Below are 22859 nucleotides of genomic sequence, written 5' to 3' on the forward strand. Positions count from 1 at the left end.
AATGTGCCATGGTGTAGTTTTCTTCGTGTTTTTTTGTGACTGGGATCCATTGAGTGTCTTGGATCAGTGGGCTTATAGTTTTCAATACTCATGAAAAGTTTTTAGCCATTATTTCTTTATAAATATTTTTTTCTCTTCCATCCTCTCTCCTCTCCTTCAGGGACTCCAACTGTCCATGGATTAGGTTTCTTATAAGTTGTCCCACAGCTCACTGATGTCTTCTCTTCTGTGTGTGTGTGTGTGTGTGTGTGTGTGTATTCTTTTACCCCTCTTTTTCATTTTGGATAGTTTCTATTTCTATCCCTTGAAGTTCACTAACCTTCTCTTCTGTGGTTTCTAATTTGACATTGATCCATGTATTTTTCTTCTCAGACATGGTAGTTTTCATCTCTAGAAGTTCAATTTGAGTCTTTTTTATATGTTCCATGTCTCTACTTAACTTTTTGAACATATGGAATATAGTTACAACACTGTTTTAATGTCATGCTCTGCTAATTCTAATATCTGTATCAGTTCTGGGTCAGTTTTGATTGATTGTTCTCATTAATGATTGTGTTCTCCCGCTTCTTTGTATATCTGGTAATCTTTGGATGCCAGACACTGTCAATTTGACTCTGCTGGGTACTGGATATTTTTGTATTCCTATAAATTTTCTTGGGTATTGCTCTGGTATGCAGCTAAACTACATGGAAACAGTCTGATCCTCTTGGATGTTGCTTTTATGATTTGTTAGGTAGGTCTGGAGGACTACTAAGTCTATGGCTAATTAATCTCCACTACTGAGGCAAGACTCTCCTGAATGAATGCTCTACCTAAAGCCCTATGAATTATGAGTCTTTCCAGTCTAGCTAGCACTATTCTCAGCTCTGTGTAAGTGCCAGGCACTATTCCCTCTAATCCTCTTGGATGATATTTAGAGAATCTTTAGCCTTGAGTAGCTTCCTCAAACACATGTGCTGATCAGTACTCTGCTGAATATCCAAGGAAACCCTTGGAAGATCTTCAGGCTTCTCTCTATATTATATACACAGGTCTCTCCTTTCTGGTATCCCATTCTATGAACACTATTTGCTTTGATCTCCCTGGACTCTAAGTTCTCAAATCAGGGAAGCTATGGGCTCTACCTTAGTTCCCCCTCCCTGTGTTGCAACTTGGAAATGCTCTCAGGCAGTAAGCTGAGGCAATCATGGGGCTCACCTCACTTGTTTCCCATCTCTAGAGATCACTGTCCTTCATTGCTTAATGTCTAGTGTCTTCAACTGTTGTTTCATGTATTTTGTCTGTTTATTCCTGGTTGTTTCAGGAAGGAGGGTATATCTGGGCCCTGCTACTCCACTTTGCCTGGAAGTATAAGTCCTCAAAGTACCCTTTCTGATACTCAAAATATCCCACTTTTGGCTAACAGGAGACTATTCAAACTATCTCCTGAGTCTTTTCAATACAATTTCAGTGATCTTAGACAACTTGCTTGCTTTATGTTATGAAAAAACATCATTGTGTTCGTCTTGAATATTCCCTATCTTTAACTGAGAATCAGCTATTTTTCCAAGGAGCCTTGTTCCTTTGAGAGAAAAATTCTAATGACCACAATCTCAGAGTGCCAGGGGTGCTCACTGCTATAAAGTATTTCACTATTTCTAGGCCTTGTTAGGACAGAGCTGGGTATGCACACATGTGTCTGTGTGTGTGGTTGTGTGTTTAAAGAAAATACATCATGAATCCCTATTGATATTACCAATTCAAATTTATATAATTCCTTGATTTTATATTTCCATATTTTCTTAAGCTAAAAAATCCAAGTTCCTAATATTAACATAAATACTTATTTTCTGTATCCATATACAAATACATATAGTTTCAGAATATCTAACAATCCTATATGATTACTAAAAGTAGTTGAAGATTTGTTTATACTTCTTTTTGCCCTCAAGATATATCCCAAAAGAGATAATTAATCATATTGCCATATTTTAAACAGTATTAAAATAATTCCTCTTTGTGTGGTTTAGCCACAAGCACGACACACTGGGCCATTTAATTCCTTTTGTTTATTTTTAAAATTTCTTCCCTCATTTTGATTTAATTTTGTTTTACAATTACTTAAAACATTACATGACTCCAAAATCAAACCTAATCGCTAAAATTGTATCTACTGCTATTGCAAAATTTATCTCCACAGGCAGTGTCTTTAATATGATATGGCAGGATGCTGTTAGTGATCTTTAATTACTACAGGTCATGAAAAATACAATTGCTGATGAGCAAGTGGAATTTGAAATTAAAAACACAATACTATTTACATCACAAGGATCAGGATAAGAAAAGAGATGAGAAATTCCCAACAAAGGGAAGTCTTAAAACTACAGCTACACAGCAAGCCCATGAGATAAATAATACTGACTGGACCAAGAGGACAAAAAATGTAGGGTGGAGGTCTCCAGAGGAAAAAAATGGAACTGATAAATTATCTGAGAAGTTTAACCAAGTAGAAAATCAGACAAAAATAATTTAGAAGAGCTATAGCAGAGAATGAGAAGACAGCCAGAAATTCGAAGAAAGTCAAACTGGTAAAAAAATGAGACAATTAGCTCCAGAAAAACAAAGTATAAGAAAGGAAGTGTAACCACAGTATACTATTCAGCTCAGCAGCGAATAATATTTACATATTGTAATATAAATATACTAGGAGGATGAATGTAAGGAAAAGAGTGGTATAAGAGCTTAAGCCTTCACCTACCCCAACAGAATATCAATAGACAATATTTTAAATCGATACAGATATATAGTAACATACACACATTACTTAGAAATGTAGCAGTATAACTGATATTGAACAGTTAAGAGGGTTGAAAGTGGTTTACGTGGGAATGAGACCAGGAATACTACTGGTTTGGTTTCAAGTATTTTAGCACTATAGCCATGCATTACTTAATGACAGAAAATGTTCTGAGAAAGGCGTCATTAGGCGATTTCATTGTGCAAACATCACGTAGTATACTGAAGGGGAACAAAATTTTTCACCCCAAAATGTGTCTCTTTAACTGGAGGATTATTTCAGGCTGATTATTTTTAAGAAACAAAAGACTCAGAACATTTTTCTTGCTACCTCCCTGTTAACTACCTAAAAGAATTCAGATTAAAAAACCTGTCTCAGGAAGCAAGCTATCATCTTAGCATAACATGAACCAGGTGACAGGGAAGAACGGAGAAAAGCTTGTTTGTTGGGCTCCCCTCTGTGTTCTTCTGTTCTGCGTGGCCCAACACCTGTTTTCCCAACGTTTGCTCCTCTTCGCCTACCTGTGTATTACCTTCCTTCCCATTGAAGTCCCTGACTCTCCCCACCCTGAGGTGGATATCTAGCTGAGGATGGTATTTAACATGATGGCTTCAGCCTTTCTGGCGAGTTGCTCGGTTTTCCTGGGTTTCTCCCATGTATACATGTTATCAAACTTTTGTTGGTTTTTCTCCTGTTAATCTATCTCCTGTCAATTTAATTCTTAGACCAGCCAGAAGAACCTACAAGGGTAGAGGAAAATTTCTTCCTCCCCTACAGTACTGACACAAACCTAGATGGTATAGCCTACTACAAACCTAGGGTTTATGGTACTAATCTTATGGGACCACCATCATATATGCAGTCCATCATTGACCAGAACGTTGTTATGCGGTACACCACTGTATTTAACTTTTTCAACTATGTGCATATATTACTCAGAGAAAAAAACAGGTTTTAAAAAAGAAAAAAACTGCCAAAACAATCATGATTTGTATACCTTATTTATAGACTACATGTTGCCTGAACTTGCTGAACAAGCTAATCAATGGGAAAAGTTGGCTGACCACAAGTTCATCAACTTGCTCATTTCACAAGATATTTCTTGTAACTAAAAACATCAAGCAAGCCTCCATTCTGCTTCATTATGGTTTTTACAAACTTTCTGGCGGCACCATGTTACTATTTACACTGAGTTAGCAAGCATCTGCTTAATTTAAAATATTTTAAGAGTAAATCTAAAATGTTCATCTTCTTGTACATGAAAAATTACTACTGGCTCAATCAGAATGACATTAGTAAAATTCTTTTGCCAAAAATAAATTTTACTTTGGTCTGTTGGTGCCAAATGGACAGAGGTCATTTATACAGTGCTGCCTAGATAACAGATATTAAGTGCTAGTCTGCTAAAAGGGTACCCCTAAAAGATGCAGTTATCTTTTGTGTACTTGGCAGCATCAACTCCTGTACTACCCTCAAATCTAGCTGTTCAGCTGGCCTAAGCCGCTGACATTTCCAGATAGATGACAAAGCAACTGTGGAAAGATAAACAGGACCTAAATGAATCTGTATTTTACTGATGTTTACTATTTTACCATGTAGGCATGAAACAAGTACTGTTGTGATATTAAGAAGCCTAATTAGTTCTACTAGTTTTCCCTACAAAAAATGGCACATATGAAATGACAAAATTTAGATTTTAAATAGAGCAATATTCCAGAAATTTATCATTGAAACTTATTAAAGCCCGAGCACAATTTCAGATCTCATATAAAGAAGAAGATAGAATTTCAACTACAAATGTATCAAATATGTGGGGCCATACTCTCCACTTGATATATTAAGGATATAGAGCATTTGCCTTCAGGCAAGTAAGTGAATATAAAAAATTTATTTTACTTATATAAATTTTACAATGAAGTCTAATTACATGAAATCACCCATTGCCAAGAAGAAGCAGAATAAAACAAACACTATTTATGGCCAAGTGCTATTACTACATCTTCAAAAGGCTTTATGCCAAATATGGTGTGTGGTTGTTACATTTAGACCTATACTTGTGCTCTTGTGGGTACATACACATATGTACATTTACATATGTGAATATAAATATGGATTAATGCTGTTGTGATTTCTGAAATTTACCCCAAAAATGGAAGCTAATATATTAAAAGCTTATCCAAAGAAAAGGTTCCACTTCAAATAAGACACAAGGATGAATAGAGAGGCAACAGGGCCGGCCCCGTGGCTTAGCGGTAAAGTGCTCGCACTCCGCTACTGGCGGCCCGGGTTCAGATCCCGGGCACGCACCGACACACCGCTTGTCCGGCCATGCTGAGGCCATGTCCCACGTACAGCAACTAGAAGGATGTGCAACTACGACATATAACTATCTACTGGGGCTTTGAGGGGAAAAATAAGTAAATAAAATTAAAAAAATAAAAAAAGTAAAGAGGCAACAGACACCAAGAGAGACTCATCCTTTTATGAATAAGTGGTTACTTTCAAAGATGATAAAGCAGAATGTCAAAACTCATAATTTGGGGTTAAGAGTTTGCGCTCCTCTTTGGCGGCCCAAGGGTTCACAGGTTCAGAGCCCGGGTGCATAGTGACGCACCACTTGTCAAGCCATGCTGTGGCAACGTCCCATATAAAGTGGAGGAAGATGGGCACGGATGTTAGCCTAGGGCCAATCTTTCTTGGCAAAAAGAGGAGGATTGGTATCAGATGTTAGCTCAGGGCTGATCTTCCTCACAAAAATAAATAAATAAATAAAAACTCACAATTTAATTTTCTGCACTTAATATAATACAAATTCTATTTGCCCAAAAAATCATAATAATAAGTGTTTGATTCAAACATCAACAGCCTTAACAAATAAAACACTGGGGTTGTACTGTACTCTTGGACTTCAACTAACTGGATTATTTGGTGCAGTGTTACTCAAAAGAAAAGTGTCTGTTGAGAAGAGCTCACTACAACTGTGAAATATTTATGACAGATTACCTTATTTCTCAGGTATGAGGGGTTCTGACACATTCATTTGCCTTTTATGGAGCTTTTGTAGTGTGAGAGTCAAACAGTCCTTCTAAGCTCAAAAGTCTCTCCTTTGCAAAAAAAAGTCACCTAAGTGTTATGTCTTTAAATTTCTTTGTCAAAAGTGAGGGACCATTTGTCCTAAGCATTTTTAGAGGAAGGTAAAGTGAGTGTGAGTCCCAGATTCCCCTGTAGATGTTCTCAGGTTAAAAATGATTAAAAATCAATATCATTAATGTCCTTATGAATAACACAGAATTAATTTAGGGGTGAAAAGACATATTCCTTGAGATTTTGCTTTAAAATACTACATAATAAAGAAATGTAAAGCTAGATAAACAGATAGGAAGTATGGCAAATTACTGACAATTACTGAACCCCAGAGATGAGTTCCTGAGGTTCATTATCTATTCTTTATTTTTGTACATGTTTACAAATTTTCAAATTAAAGCTGCAATGAAAAACAATGTTTTGTTGGTCACTTGAGAATTCATTAACAAACATGCACATAAAATCGCAAGGATGTCATAACTTTAGAAAAATAAAATATACTAAAAACAAACAGGCCAAAATATTAAACAGTGGTTATATCTGGAACATGAGAACCTGAGAGATTTCTTCATTCTATTTTTTTTTTTGATGAGGAAGATTGGCCCTGAGCTAACCATCTGCCAATCCTTTTTTTTTTTTTTTTTTTGCTGAGGAAGACTGGCCCTGGGCTAACATCCATGCCCATCTCCCTCCACTTTATATGGGACGCCGCCACAGCATGGCTTGACAAGCGGTGCATTGGTGTGCGCCCAGGATCCGAACCGGCGAACCCCGGGCTGCTGCAGCAGAGAGCATGCACTTAACAGCTCGTGCCACCAGGCCGGCCCTGAGATTTCTTCATTCTTGTATTCCACTTTTCATTACCTTCTCTCCCCCACCTCTCAAAATATGATTTTATAGTGGGAGGGAGAATATACATACACATATACACACACACATATATATTAAACATCGTTAAAATTAAAATAAAAGAAGGTGATTTCAGGCTTAAAATAGAACATTAAGTTCTTTATAAGAAATTAGTAAGGGTAAAGGACTTACCTGCTCTTCTCTTTTCTGCTTGCGTAACTGCAGTCCTTCTTCCTCTCTCCTCCTGCGCATCTCATCAGGATTTAAGGACTTATTTTTGTAACTTTTCAGGCGAAAGTTCTCTTTTCCTGGGGTAGTCATGATTCCTACAAAAATAAGAGAGAGAGACAGAGGAAACAGATGAGCTTACCTTACTGTAAAGGGCTCTGTTATTCTAATAGTACAGCCTTTTAAACATGTACATGCCCAGACCTACCTTCCTACACCAGAAATGGTTACTTTTTTAAACAGTTTTGTTAAAGTGTTAAAAACAAAACAAAACAATTCAATGGTGTTTAGTATATTCACAGCTATGTGCAACCATCACCACAATTTTTTTAACATTTTCATCACCTCTTCAAAAGAAACCCTATATCTATCTATGATTTAGCTATCACTCCAATTCCAGATATTTCATATGAATAGAATCATTATGCATGATCTTTTGTACCCGGCTTCTTTCACTTGGCATAATACAAGTTTCCCTCACTATCCGCAAGTTTGCTTTACACCACTTTACTTGTACGAAAAGACTTACATTAGTACCCATTTTCGCCAACTGTGAGAAATCCGAAAAGGATTTTTGCTTTTACGAAACTCGAAAAGCAAAAATAGCGTTCAGTGTTTGTTTTGCAGTGAGCCCTTATAGAGACAGTCAAGCATACTGTCATATTTGAAGCCTTCCACAACAGCCACAGCAGACGACAAACCTCAACCTTCGATACTGAGGCAGTCAGACATAGAAGGTGTGTGTAGACGCTAGTGACCTGTCTGCCCTGAAGGATTCAGACAATGAAATCTTAACAGATGACCCTCTTCCTCTCTCTCCTACACCCAGTCCCCTGTACCTCCCACCACCTCAACCTCCGACAACTCAGCCTAACACACCATCATCACCACCACCACCTCTCAGCCTAGTATACTGTCTTTCCAATGCTGGTAAGTTAAACTATGCTGTACATACATTATTTCTACTTTACATAGGCTTTGTATTTATCATATCATTCCTGCTTTTATTATACATTAGTGTTATTTTAGGTTTTATGTTTTATTTGGTATGATTTGATAGGTTATTTTTGGGGTCTAGGAACACTTAAACATTTTTCCTGGACATCAGCATCATGGCGGAGTGAGTTCTGTTTGTCTCTCTCCTCTAAGTTACAACTAAACGGACTTCCATTAACCAACAGAGGATTCCATATACAACACAACAGGACGCCTGAGAGATCCACACAGTTATACACTTGAAGGTGGGTTGACCGGATTCCTGAGAAGCAGTGGAACCAGGTAAGTGGGCCCCTCCCTCTCCCCAGTGGCAGCAATCCAGGTCACGCTTCCTCACACAGCAGCCAGCACAACTCTCAGTGGAGGTGGAGGCAGCCAGGCCCACACACCAAGCTTTCAGAGTGGTAGACGGGCCTGCGGGAGCACCCATCTAACCCAACAGCGCCGCCCACGCCAACGCTCCCCACTAAGTGGCGGCAGCTCAGGGGCACATATACATGGTGACAGATAACTAGACTATTGGGGGTAAGCACGATGCAGTCTACATCCAAACTGATATATAATATAAAGTACATCTGAAATTACACATTATAAACCAATATGACCTCTATAAAAATAATTAAATAAAAAAATATTTTTCCCATATAAATTAACGGTAACTGCTTCTTTGCTTTACACCATTTCGACTTATTAAAAGTTTCATAGGACTGCTCTACTTTTGGATAGTGGGAGAAACCTTTATTTTCAAAGTTCATCCATGTTGCAGCATATATCACTACTTTATTCCTTTTTACAGCTGAATAATATCCCATGGTATGGATATACCTCATATTTATCCATTCATCAGCTGATGGACCTTTGGGTTCTTTCCACTTTTTGGCTATTATAAATCACGCTTCTATAAACATTTGTTGACAAGTTTTTGTATAGACATGTTTTCATTTCTCTTGGGTATATACCTAGGAGTGGGTCATATGGTAACTCTGTTTAACTATTTGAGAAACTGCCCAACTATTTTTCCAAAGCGGCTGCATCATTTCACATTCCCACCAGCAGTGTATAAGGGTTGCCAATTTCTCCACATCCCTGCCAACACCTGATATCACAACTTTTCAATTCTAGCCCTCCTAGTGGGCTAGATGTCTTTTCAATTTATTTGCTAACTGTATATCCTCCATTAAAAAATGTCTATTCAAGTTCTTTGCCCATTTTTAAATTGGGTTGTCTTTTTATCATTGAGTTGTAAGATCTTTATATATTCTAGACAGAAGTCCTTATCAGATATGTGATTTGTTAATATTTTCTTCCATTCTATAGGTTGTTTTCACTTTCTTGGTGGTGTCCTTCGAAGCACACAGTTTTTAATTTTGATGAAGTCCAAATTAATCTATTTTGCTTTTAGTGTCATTCTTAGGGATTCTTAACCCTAAGTTTCCTTCTAAGATTGTTAAAGTTTTAACTCGTACATGTAAGTCTGTCATCCATTTTGAGTTAATTTTTGTATATGGCATGAGGTAAAGATCCAACTTCATTCTTCCGTGTATGGCTATCCAGAGGTTCCAGCACCATTTGTTGAAAAAACTACTCTTTCTCCATTGAACGGTCTTGACATCCTTGATGAAAATCAGTTGACCACAGATACACGGTTTTATTTCTTGATTCTCAATTCTATTCCATTGATCTGTATGTGTATCCTGGTGCCAATTCCACACAATCTTGATTACCATTTTTGTAGTAAGTTTTGTAATCAGGAAGTGTGAGTTCTCCTATTTTATTCTTTTTTCAAGATTATTTTGGCTTTTCTGGATACCTTGCAATTCCATATGAATTTCTGAATCAGATTGTGAACTGCTATAAAGAAGTCAGCTAGGATTTTGATATGGACTGCACTGAATCTATAGATCAATTTGAGGACTACTGCCCCCTTAACAATGTTACATCTTCTACTCCATGAAGACAGGATGTTTTTCTATTTAGACGTTCTTTAATTTCTTTCAACAACGTTTAGTAGTTTTCACAGTGCCTCACACTTCTTTTGTTAAATTTATTCCTAATTATTTTAATATTTTTGATGCTATTGTAAATGGAATTGTTTTCTTAATTTCACTTTCAGATTGTTCATGACAAGTCTGTAGAAATATGACTAATTTTTGTATATTGATTTTGTATCCTGCAACCTTGTTGAACTTATTAGTGCTAATATTTTTTAGCGGATTCTTTAGGATTTTCTACATACAAGATCTTGTTATCTGCCAGAGATAGTTATGCTTCTTTCTTTCCAATCTTGATGCCTTCTATTTCTTTTTCTAGTATAATTGCCATGCCTAGAACCTCCAATACAATGTGAAAAAGAAGTGGAGAGAGCAGACAGTCTTTTCTTATTCCTGACCTTAGGCAAAAGCATCCAGTCTTTCACCATTAGGTAAGATGTTACCTTTGGATTTTTCATAGATGTCCTTGACCATGTTAAAGAAGTTCCCTTCTACTCCTAGTTTTTGAATGTTTTTATCATTAAAGGGTGTTGGATTTTGTCAAATGTTTTTTCTGCATCTACTGCAATGACAATGTGACTTTTGTTTTTTATTTTATTGATTATTACATTAATTGGTTTGTGAACTTTACACCAACCTTGCATTTATGAAATAAATGCCACCTGGTGTATAAATCTTGTTATATGCTGTTGAATTCGCTTTGCTAGTTCTTTGTTGAGGATTTCTGAGTTCATATTCAGAAGCGATATTGGTCTGTAGTTTTCTTGTGATGTCTTTGGCATCAGAGTAATACTTGCTTCATAAAATAAATTGGGAAGTGCTCCCCCTCTCAATTTTTTTGAAGAGTTTGTGAAGAATTAGTACTAATTCTTCTTTAAACTCGGTAGAATTCAGCAGTGAAGCCATATGGGCCTGGGCATTTCTTCCTGGGTAGTTTTATGATTAACTCAATCTCTTCACTTGTTAGAGGTCTATTCAGATTGTCTAGTTCTTCTTAAGTCAGTTTCAGCAGTTCTTGTCTTTCTAAAAATTTGTCCATTTTATCTAAGCTATGTAACATATTGGTACATGGTTGTTCACAGTATTCCTTTATAATCCTTTTAATTTTTGTAAGGTCAGTAATAATGTTCCCTCTTTCATTTCTGATTCTAGTAATTTGAGCCTTCTTTCTTTTTTTCAATCGAGCTAAAGGTTTGTCAATTTTGTTGATCTTCTAAAAGAACCAGTTTTTGGTTTTCATAATTTTCTCTATTGTTTTTCTATTCTAACCTTCATTAATTTCTAACCTAATCTTTATTCCCTTCCTTCTCCTTGCTTTGTTTATTTTGTTCTTCTTTATCCAGCGCCTTAAAGAGGAAGGTTAGGTTATTGATTTGATATCTTTTTTCCTTTTTTTTTGGTAAGGAAGATCAGCCCTGAGCTAACATCCATGCTAATCCTCCTCTTTTTGCTGAGGAAGACCAGCCCTGAGCTAACATCTATTGCCAGTCCTCCTCCTTTTATTCCCCCCAAAGCCCCAGTAGATAGTTGTATTATAGTTATAGCTGCACATCCTTCTAGTTGCTGTACGCGGGACGCCGCCTCAGCATGGCCTGACAAGCGGTACGTCGGTGTGCGCCGGGGATCTGAACCCGGGCCACCAGTAGCGGAGTGTGTGCACTTAACTGGTAAGCCACGCGGCCGGCCCCTTTTCCTTCTTAATATAGGCATTTATTGCTAGAAGTTTCCTTCTAAGTACTGCTTTAGCTGTATCCCATAAATTTTGTTAGGTGGTAACTTCATTTCCATTTATCTCAAAGTATTTTCTGATTTCCCTTTTGATTTCTTCTTTGACCCACTAGTTATTTATGAGTATGTTCTTTAATTTCCACATGTTTGTGAGTTCTCCAAATTTCTTTCCATCGTTGATTTCCCATTTCTTCCCACTGTGGCAGAAAAAAAATCCTAGCATATGGTCTATACCGGAAAACGTGCCACGTGCACTTGACTGAGAAAAATATATATATTCTGCTGTTGCTGGGTAGTAGTGTGTTATATAAATGTCTGCTAGGTCTAGTTGGTTCAGTGTTTCCTTGAAGACCTTATGCTTAGTTATTCTGTCCATTATTGAAAGAGGGATATTGAAGTCTCCCAACCATTATTGTTGAACTGTCTATTTCTCCCTTCATTTCTGTTTTTGCTTCAAGTATTTTGATGCTGTTATCAGGCACACATATATTTGATTGTTTTATCTTTCTAGTGGATTGACCCTTTCATCATTATAAAATGCCCCTCTTTATCTCTAGTAATATTTTTTGTTTTAAAATCTATTTTTTCTGGTATTAGTACAGCCATTCCAGCTTTCTTGTGGTTGTTGTTCACATGATATAGATTTTTCCATCCTTACACTTTCAATGTATCTGCGTCTTTAAAGTCTGTCTCTTGCAGAGAGCATATAGTTGGATCCAGTCTGATAATCTCTGCCTTTTTTATTAGATTGTTTAATCAACTCATATTTAATGTTATTATTGATACAGTTGGATTTATGACTGCTTTTTCATTTTTTTCTGTCTCAAGTCTTTTTCGTTCATTACTTTTACTGCTTTCTTTTGCGTTAAGTGATTATTTTCTAATGAAGCACTAAAATTTCTTTAGTGACATTTTTCCCTAGTGGTTACTCAAAGGATTACCATACACACTTTAACTTATCAAAATCCGATTCAGACTTATACTAGCCTAATTCCAGGGAGATACAGAAATGTTATGCTATATTATTCCCTTTTCCTCCATTTTATGGTATTGTTATACATATTAGATTTACTAATGTTACAAACCGAACAACATACTGTTATAATTATTATTTTGTCATCTATAGTCATTTCCTTAGCTTAACATAGCTTTGCTCCCACTCACCTCACCTGTGCTGTTACTGGAAGATACACTACAAATACAATACATTTCTATACATTATAGGCCCAAGGATACATTATATATGTATTATTTTACACAGTTGCTTTTTAAATCAGTTTTGAGAAAAAAATATGTGGTTCTACTCTCTTTTAAAACTACGTAATTACCATTACTGGTGGTCTTTGTTCATGTAGATTCTAATTACCATCTAGGGCCACTTGCTTTCAGCCTAAAGAACTTCCTTTAGTATTCTTGCAAGGCAGGTCTGCTAGTAACAAATTCTCTCAGTTTGGTTTATCTGGGAAAGTCTTTATTTCACCTTCATTTGTAAAAGATAGCTTTGCTTGGATATGTAGGATTTTTGGTTGACAGTATTTGTCTTTGCATACTTTGAATATATTATTCCACTGCCTTCTGGCCTCCACTGTTTCTGCTGCAAAGTCAGCTGTTATTCTTATCAGGGTTCCCTTGTAAGTAACTGCTTGTTTTTCTCTTGCTGCTCTGAAGATTTTCTCCTTGTCTTTGATTCTCAATATTTTTACATTGATGTGTCCATTTGAGGATTTTCTTGCATTAATCCTATCTTAAGTTTTTTGGGCTCCCTGGATACACAGGTCAGTGTTTTTCAATAAGTTGGAGAAGTTTCCAGCCATTATTTCCTCAAATACTTTTTCTGCTCCTTTTTCTCTCCCCTCTTCTTCTGGTACTCACATTAGCTATACTGGAGTACACTTAATGCTGCCTCACATTTCTCTGAGACTCCTTCCAATTTTCTTCATTTTTTTCTTTCCCTTCCTTGAATTTCTATCTATCAGCAAGTTTGCTAATTCTTTCTTCTACCAGTTCAAATCTACTATTGAGCCCCTCTAATTAATTTTTCATCAGTTATTAACTTTTCAACTCCAGAATTTCCATTTGGCTTTTCTTTAGAATTTCTATCTCTGAACTGACAGTCTCTATTTGACGTGAGTTGTTATCATACCTTCCTTTACTTCTTTAATCAAGGTTTCCTTTGATTCTTTGAACATATTTATAATGGCTACTTCAAAATCTATTTCTGTTACAAAATCTATTTCTACATCTGGTTACTCTCACAGGCAGTTTCTGTTGTTTGCTTTTTTCCAGTGTTTTAGCCACACTTTCCTGGGTTTCATTTTGTTTTTTTTTGTGGGTTTTTTTTTGCATGTCTTGTAACTTTTTATTGGAAACTCAATATCTTATATAATAGTTTGTGGCAATGCTGGGTATTAGTGTTGTGCTGCCCCCACCCCAGGTTTTCTATTTTTATTTGCTTATTTGTTTACTAATCTGCTGGATTATTTTAAAGAAGTCTATCCTGCCCCGCCCACCTGCAGTGTTAAGCCTCTGATGTTGGTCCTCAGTGGGGCATAGCCTGGATATGCCCACAGTCACCTTGCCATGACAGTAGTTTGGCAGGGCTCTCTAGTCCCTGACCACTCCCAGCTGTTAACCTCCACTAATTGTCAGCTGATTGCTCTACTGTTTTCAACAACAGCCTCAGGGATAAATTGCTCTATAGAAGAATCCAATCAAATTCAGGCTCCTTTGAAGAAGTAGTTCCAGTAAGGCTCCTTCCAGCTATCTCTTATCCCAGTTTTCTCCTGCAAACTAGCCAGCCTGTAGTTTAGCCTGTATCTTCTGGAATCTACAAATCTTCTCCCAACTGCCTTTCACCACAACTTCCACTGTTTTTGAGAGTACCCTTAGGTTTGAACTTCAGCTCTGTTGCAAAGTCAGTTCCTTGAGGAAGAGATTAGTAGCTACCTGTTTTACGACCAACTTCTCCCCCCTACACCCAAGCAAAATCTCTGAACCAGGGATCTCAAGCTGGGGTGTGCACAACAGCACTCTTCTCTGAGTGACACCTCCTTCAGGAACTGAGTATTTGGTGTGGGGTAGGCAGTAGCCTGAAGTCTTCTTAGCTTGTCTCTCCTGACGTGGAACCACCACCTTAAAAGGCAGGGAAAAGGTGATCTGTTCCCTAGTACCCTCAGCAGCTCTGTGACCAAGGTAGAGCCTCTGTTCCACAAGTGGAAACCGGACAGATGGCAGCTCCCTACCTCTCCACCACATTCACCCAGAACTTAGCCTCAGCAGCAGGCAGCTGGGGGTAGGCTGAGAAATCCTGATGTCTTGCTCCTCCCAGGAAGAAAATCTTGCCTCCAACTAGAAGCTCTTCATTTACTGTATGCCCTAGGGCCATCTCCTGAGACTTTAAATAGCTGTTTTTTAATAATTTTCCCCAGTTTTACCAGGGAGCAGGTCTGCAAAACTCATTATATTGTCAGGTGGGAAGTCACAGGAATAGTTATTTTTAAGAAGATGATTCTAATGCAAGCCTGGGTTGAGAATCATTGATTTATAACGTGCTGTGTCACATCATCTATTTTACCTGGATCTCTTAACAAACCTATACAGCAAGAATTATTATTCTGATCCTTTACAAGGATTCAGGAGGCTCCCAGCAGTTAAGTGACTTGGCCAGGGTTACACACTTAACACCAGATACAGCAAGGATATGAACCTAGATCTCCTGATTATAAACCTAGTAGTCTACTGTTATGGACTGAATTGTGCACTCCTGCATTCATATACTGAAGCCCTCACTCTCAATGTGACTATATTTGGATATAGGACTTTTAAGGAGGCAATTAAGATTAAATGAGGTCATAAAGGTAAGGCCCTAATCTAACAGGACTAGTGTCCCTAAGAACAGGAAGAGGCACCAGAGATTGCTGGTTCTCTCTCTGCAAGTGCAGAGAGAAAAGGCCAAGGGAGGACACAGTGAGAAGGTGGTTGCCCATCAGTCTGAAAGAGAGGCCTCACAGAAACCAACCCTGTTGGCACCTTGATTTTGGACTTCTAGCCTCCAGAACTATAAGAAAATGAATTTCTGTTGTTTAAGCCACCCAGTCTGTGACAGTTTTCTACGGCAGCCCAAGCAGACCAATACATATGCCCAGTGGTATTTTTTGTCAGATTGGGTTTTATTAGACTGAAAGGCGGGTGCAATGCAGATGAGAATTTGCAAATAATTCTGAATCATATTTAATGGTGCTGAGAAATGATACAGAGAAAAGAGCTGGATTCCTGAAGCAGGCAGCATTTATACCACAATATGGCATAATAACAGCAGTGCTGCAATGAAGATCCAAGTTCAAGAATCCGAAGTTTTAGGCTGAAAGAAGAAGAAAGCCTACAGTAACAGGGCAAGACCTGGATACAGTTTAACAAGACCATAAACCAATTAGACTTAAGTAACTGGAAGCCTGTATTCCACATGGAGCTGGAAGAGCAAGTAATTCAGGAAAGGCAATGTTGGGAACACACGTACACATATGACAGAGAGAGCATAAATGAGAAAGCAAATGAAGTAAAAGGTAAAGTGAACAACTGGGGAAAGTGGATGAAGGGTAAACAGGTAGCCTTGGAACACTTCTTAAAACTTCTGTAAGCTTGAAATTATTTCAAAAGAAAAAAAAAATACAACAAAATCTAAAAGGGAAGAAATGTTCACACAAAAATTAACTATTCACTTGCTCCTTTTTTACTAAAGTGACATAAGCAGCAAGTCTAGAGGAGAGATCTGGCCTTGAAGCACTGTTTTCAAATTTACTTCTTAACAAAATGATGTAGGGAAGATACTAAACTTTTGTGAGTCTTGTTTTCCTCATTTGAACAGTGGAGATAATATCTTATGAGGTGACGAGAAGTAACACGAAAGCATACTTCCACTATCTGGCCTATACATAGCCCACATCTGATATTTGTATCAGGCTATACAAGAAAGAAGAAATGGCTATAAATAGCTCTAAAGGTTCAAAAAAAGATCTCTTCTGACTAAAGTGATCAGAGATGGCTTCATAGAGAAGATGGTGTTTCAGCTGGGTTGTGAAGGATAGATAGGATTTCAGCAGACGAGGCTGAAAGAGAAACACCCACAAAACAGAAGAGTACAAAATAAAGGCACAGATGTTAAAAAGTACAACTGATGAGGAACAGCAGTAAGTCCTGTCTGATTAGAGCAACTGTTCTTCAAAAGGAGTAGATAGACATGAGAAATGCCACGGCCTCTTGGTTTTCTTTTCCTTTCGCACTTTTTTTCTTAAACCGTGGTATCCAAGAACTCACAAATGACTCCATCACTCAAACTAAAAATTTCTACCATCCATACAGTGCACTTGTGCCTTTGAAATATTCTTCCCTTTTAAAATATAAAAAGGCTCACAATTTCAAAACAAACCCAAACAATATAGAAAGGTATAAACAGAAAAATGAAAGTGTACCTCCCCCGGTTTCTAAAGGTAACCACCATCAAGTTCTCTGTATATCCTTTCAAAAATTGGCCATACACTATACACATATCCTTTTGGTTTTTACTGCACACTGATGGGATTAATTATAAACACAGTTCTGCACTTTGCTTCAACTTTGGGTAACTTTCCATATCAGTGTCTATAGAGTTAAGTCATTTTTTACCTAATATAGTAATTAATTTTTATACCATAATAACCAGACCCTAGACATCACTAAGAATTAAGTTTGTCTCCAATTTTCTATCATAAACAATGCTGTAACCAATATCCTCTTTCCTGTATTTGCACATATTTTGCCATTATATCCATGAATGAATTCTAAACAGTAGAACCTCAAAGTCAAAAGTATGTGCACTTAAAAATCTGATACTGTCACAGTGCCCTCTAAAATACTGCACCAATGTACCAATGAATATGAGTGTACCAGTTCCCCACCACCACCCCAGGACTGATTCAAACTTTTCCACATTTGACAATATGATATGTGGAAAAAAATGCTTCTCATAAAAACTATTTTCATAATACTACTGAGATGTCCTATGCTTTTTTCACTGTCCCTCATAAGTTTTTCAGAGGCTCCATGACGTGATGGCATCATCACTCTGATGCCTGATGGAATGTGTGCTATATATTAAAAATCTGTTTTTATTTCTGGTATAGTAAATATTAACAGATACAAAACAATAACATAAACAAAAGTTATTTGGGGTCCTCAGTAAGTTAAGACTGTAGAGAAGTTTGAGACCAAAAAATTTCAGGATCCTTGGTCCAGATATCTTTTCTGTCTTGTTAAGGAAAAAAAGAAAAGAGTCCTTTCATATTCTGATAGCATTCAATTCATAGATTAAGGAAACTCAACATCTTTACAACATTGTGTCTTCTTGGTCAAGAATTAAATATGTATTTCCATTTATCTTTTTTGTTACAATGATAAGTGTGAAGTTTTCTTCTATTATATTCTAATTGTCTACTGTCTATATAAAGGAAAAGTACTCATTACTATATATTAATTTTTTTAAGGCAGCCACTCAATTAAATCAGCTACTGAATTCTGTTTCTGATACTTTCAGCTGACACTTTTGATATTTAATATTTCCAAAAAATTATCATTTCTGCCTTCTCCACTCTAATGTTTGTATCCCATTTCACCTCCTTTCCTAAAATATTAACTAGTACTTCTGGAACAACGTTAAGTAACAAAGGTTAGAGTTGGCATTTTTATCTCATTTCTGATTTTGATTTATGTCTAGTGTTTTGCCACTAAACATGACACTGGGATTTTTTTTAAACGTCAGGTTTATTCAGGTATAATTTACGATTTAAGTAAACACCACCACGATTAAGATACAGAACATTTTAGAGAACATTTTCTTCACTACAAAAAGTTCTGTCAAGTCCTTTTCCAGTAAATCCACTCCCCCCAACCCCAGGCAATCACTGATTTATTTTCTGTCTCTACAGTTTTTCATTTTCCAGAATGTCAAATAAGTATGTAGCCTTTTGAGTAGGGCTTCTTTCACTCAGTATTAACTAATTTAATATTCATCCATGTTGTGGCATCTATCAGTAATTCATTCCTTTTATTGCTGAATTGTATTTCACTGTATTCCACAATTTCTCTATTCACGAGTTGACAGACATTTGGGTTGTTTGCAGTTTTGGGTGAATATGAATAAGCCACTATAAACATTCACATGTGGTTTTCGTATGGACAAATATTTTCATTTTTCTTGGGTAAAAACCCAGGAGGGAAACTGCTGGGTCATATGATAAGTATATATTTAGCTTCATAAGAAACTGTCAAAGTGTCTTCCAAAGTGGCTGTACCATCATGCATTCCTACCAGCAATGTATGAGAGTTTCAGCAGAGATGCAGCATTGTTTTATGCCACTTTTTAAAAAAAAATTATATCTAAGTATCACCCATCCATACCTATTTGACTATAGTTTTTAAAACCTGAAACGTATGTTGAATTATATCACATGCCTTTTTGGCAGTTATTAAAATATTGTTTATCTCCTTTGACCTACTAGACATGGTGAGATATTAATAGATTTCTTAATATTGAATGATTCTTGACTCTCTGAATAAACACCCTTGGTCATGGTGTATCATCCTTTTTATCCTATATGTTAACATTTTCTTTTTTTTTTTTTTTAATTTTTTGTTTATTGCAGTAACATTGGTTTATAACATTGTAAAAATTTCAGGTGTACATCATTATACTTCTATTTCTGCATAGATTACATCATGTTCACCACCAAAATACTAATTACAACCCATCACCACACACACATACCGAATTATCCCTTTCACCCTCCTCCCTCAACATTTTCTTAAAAATTTCTATACTAGTATCCATAAATGAGATTATTTAATATAATACCCTCCTACCTTCCTCTTGGAGAGGGGGGACAGGGATATTATATTTGTCACACTGAGAGCTTTTTGAAAAACACATGGGTATGATTCCAATTATACGACATTCTAGGAAAGGCAAAACTACGGAGAGAGTTAAAAGATCAGTGGTTGCCAGTGGATTGAAGGGTGGGAGGGATGAATAGCAAAGCACAGGATTTCTAGGGCAGTGAAACTATTCTGTATGATACTATAATGGTTGATACATGTCATTATACATTTGTCAAAACCCACAGAATGTACAACAGCAAGAATGAACTCTAATGTAAACTATGGACCTTTGGGTGATACTGATGTGTTGGTTTGATTATAACAAATGTACCACTCTGATGCAAATGTTGATGGTGGGGGAGATTGTGTGTGTGGGGGTAGGGGTACATGGGAACTCTGTATTTCAATTGAATTTTCCTGTGAACCTAAAACTGCTCTAAGAAATAAAGTCTATACTAAAAAAAAAAAATCTTAAAGATTTCTTCAATAGTGTTCATAAATGAGATTGGCTGGTTTCCCCTCTTTTGGGGAGGAAGAGGGGCTTATATTTGTCATGTGGGAGAGGTTTGGAAAAACAGATGCCTCAACTGTCCTTCCAAAGAGTTTGATTAATAGCTCTGAGGCACAGACCAGGTCTCTGGTGTTTTGTTTTTTCTTTTAAAGATTCCCAAGTGAATTCTGATACGCAGCTGCAACTGAAAATCACTATAATGAAGCAAAAGTTTTGTTGGAAAATAACGCAAAATATAGCTGAAATGTAGGCTTAAGTTGGACTGAAGAGAGCTTTGATAACAAAGAAATGAAATAAAATCTATAGAGGTTTATGATAAGAGGAATAACAAAATAATAGCATGAGAAAATTACATTATACTAAGCAAATATTTTTAGGATATTATCACCTAAGCAATTAATTAAAAAACTTAAGTTACTGTCAATAACTTTTCCAAGTGCCCTCTCAGGAACAAAAAGCCTTTAAAATTAAAGCCATTATGCCAAATTTTCCTCGTTTTCTAGGGAAATAAAGCCAAAAAATAAACTTAAAAACAAGATGCAAAACTGGTGGTAAAAGAGAAATGCACTCTATTCTTCCCCTTTTTCCTTCATGGCCATTTAGTTAACTATCAAATTTTGCTCATTATTCCATCCAAAGTGTTTGATTTTATCTGTTCCTGTCTATTCTCACTGCCTCCAGTCTGGTCCAGGCCCTTGTCATCCTACAGCTAAATAACTGCAACAGCTCTAAACCACCTTTCCTTAACCTGATTCTGCTCTTCAATTCATCCTTCACAGAGCTCTCAGATTAATCTCAACACCTTTTTCACTGAATTACTTCAATGCCCAAGGACCTAGAATGAGTCTTGAGCACTTCTTAGATCAAATTTGAACTTCTTCATCCTACAAGACCCCTTGGCATTGATTCATTGAACACCCTCTCCATTCTCCACCAATCTATAACCAAAACACACTTAGTGTAGAAAGTTTTATACTTTTGTTATATTCCAAACGATATATATTCAGTGTGCTGAGTCAATCCACCCTGTCAGTAAATCCCAAACACACATTAAACATTCTGAATATTTAATATTCACAATACTCTTCGGAACACCATAAAATGCTAATATACTTAATTCCATCAAATAAATTGAACAAAATTTTATTAGAAAACATGTGCATTTAATATTAAAAAACCAAAACCACAAGAAAATATGACTACAAAATAAATTATGGATTTATAAATTTAAGCATAAATTAATGTAAGTATAAAAAAGTTTTCAGTTCACTTGTGAATATTAATTATTCATTTGTTATCAACTTCTAGTCAAATGATAGTACAGTCCTTTTAAAAGGTTTTAATAAAAATTAGGGAAGAAAAATAAAACTGATAATATCCTACCCATTTTTTTCCTGTAAAATAAAGAGTACCTTTATTGTAGCGACAACATTCTAGAGTTCAATGGGGGCAAAGTTTAAAAAACCCTGCAACAAGCCTCACTCATGAGAAGTCAATGCTGCAGACATGATCCACAGGCACTCATCTCTGGTTACAGCTTATACCTCTAACCCATTAATCTTTTTTTTTTTTTTTTTTTTTTTTAAAGATTTTATTTATTCATGTTTTTCCCCCCAAAGCCCCAGTAGATAGTTGTATGTCGTAGGTTCACATCCTTCTAGTTGCTGTATGTGGGACTCGGCCTCGCACTGGACGGAGAAGTGGTGCCTTGGGGCGCGCCCGGGATCCGAACCCGGGCTGCCAGCATCAGAGCGCACGCACTTAACCGCCAAGCCACGGAGCCGGCCCTATAACCCATTAATCTAATAGAAATTTCTATTTCCTGTCATGTCCCAGTATTAGACCTTCTTGCACTGAGAAGTTTTCTATGATCTTTGATCTTGAATTCTGACCTCACCTTCCAGTATCCATGGGTTCCCAACTTGCAAGTTCCCCAAAGACATTCTCAATATCCAAACATTTAAAGGAAAATATTTACCAAATAGGAATTCACACCCTAGGATTGAATAATTCTACTTTTGGAATGTACCCAAAGTAAATAAAATCAGCAGTATGTATAAGAATGTTCACTGCAGTGTGATTATTACAGTGAAAAATTGTAAACTTAAAAATTCCAAAATGAGGACCTGGTTGTGGGAAATGATCATAATATACTGAGAAATAAGAAAAACAGAATACTAACATATGCAAAATCTGGGTTTTGGGAACAAAAACCCAACTTACATTATTCTCTATACTTTTAAAAATATTTCACAAGAAATTAGAATACAAAAATTTTAAGTGGAAATTAAAATTATTTTTCTTAATCTTCCAAATATTCTACAGTAAGCAATATACTAATTATACAATAAGAAAAATGTTCAGAAAGTAGAGTTGAAAGCGTATATTTACTACAATGAAGCTTCCAGCCTATCTAAAACATTGAATTTATTTACTTTTGGCTAGAATTTTAACAAGTCAGCATACCGTTGGTTTCATCAAAGTTCTGACTGAATACTGTAGGTCTTTACGAAACAGAAAAAATACCTCTTCCCTTATAGTTGGATGGTTTGTTTTGTTTTTTAGACAAATCTTTCTGAAAAATGGCACAAAGTGTTCCTTCATGGTAATAAATAAATAAACTCCACATTTGCCTTTATCCAACTCATATTCATTAGTGAATTTAATAAATTCTGTAATATATCTATTACATGTACGCTTATAAGGGTTTTCACATTTCAAATTAAGAAGTAGCACATACGGGATGTACCTTTCTTCCCAAACATACTAACAACTCAAAGTTCAGACA

General features: G+C 36.4%; 1 protein-coding gene across 1 annotated transcript in view; it reads right to left on the reverse strand.

The window, feature by feature from the left end:
- Positions 1 to 22859, reverse strand: part of KPNA1 (karyopherin subunit alpha 1) — a 75496-nt gene that overhangs the window by 44912 nt on the left and 7725 nt on the right. Inside the window, exon 2 of the mRNA XM_087439687.1 lies at positions 6902 to 7035. Coding sequence (XP_087295813.1) covers positions 6902 to 7030 — 129 coding nt within the window. The 5' untranslated portion in view covers positions 7031 to 7035. The remainder of the gene's footprint in view (positions 1 to 6901; positions 7036 to 22859) is intronic.

The sequence above is a fragment of the Ceratotherium simum genome, chromosome 15 (genome assembly GCF_057802395.1).
Source record: "Ceratotherium simum simum isolate JZ-2026a chromosome 15, ASM5780239v1, whole genome shotgun sequence".
Taxonomy (NCBI): domain Eukaryota; kingdom Metazoa; phylum Chordata; class Mammalia; order Perissodactyla; family Rhinocerotidae; genus Ceratotherium; species Ceratotherium simum.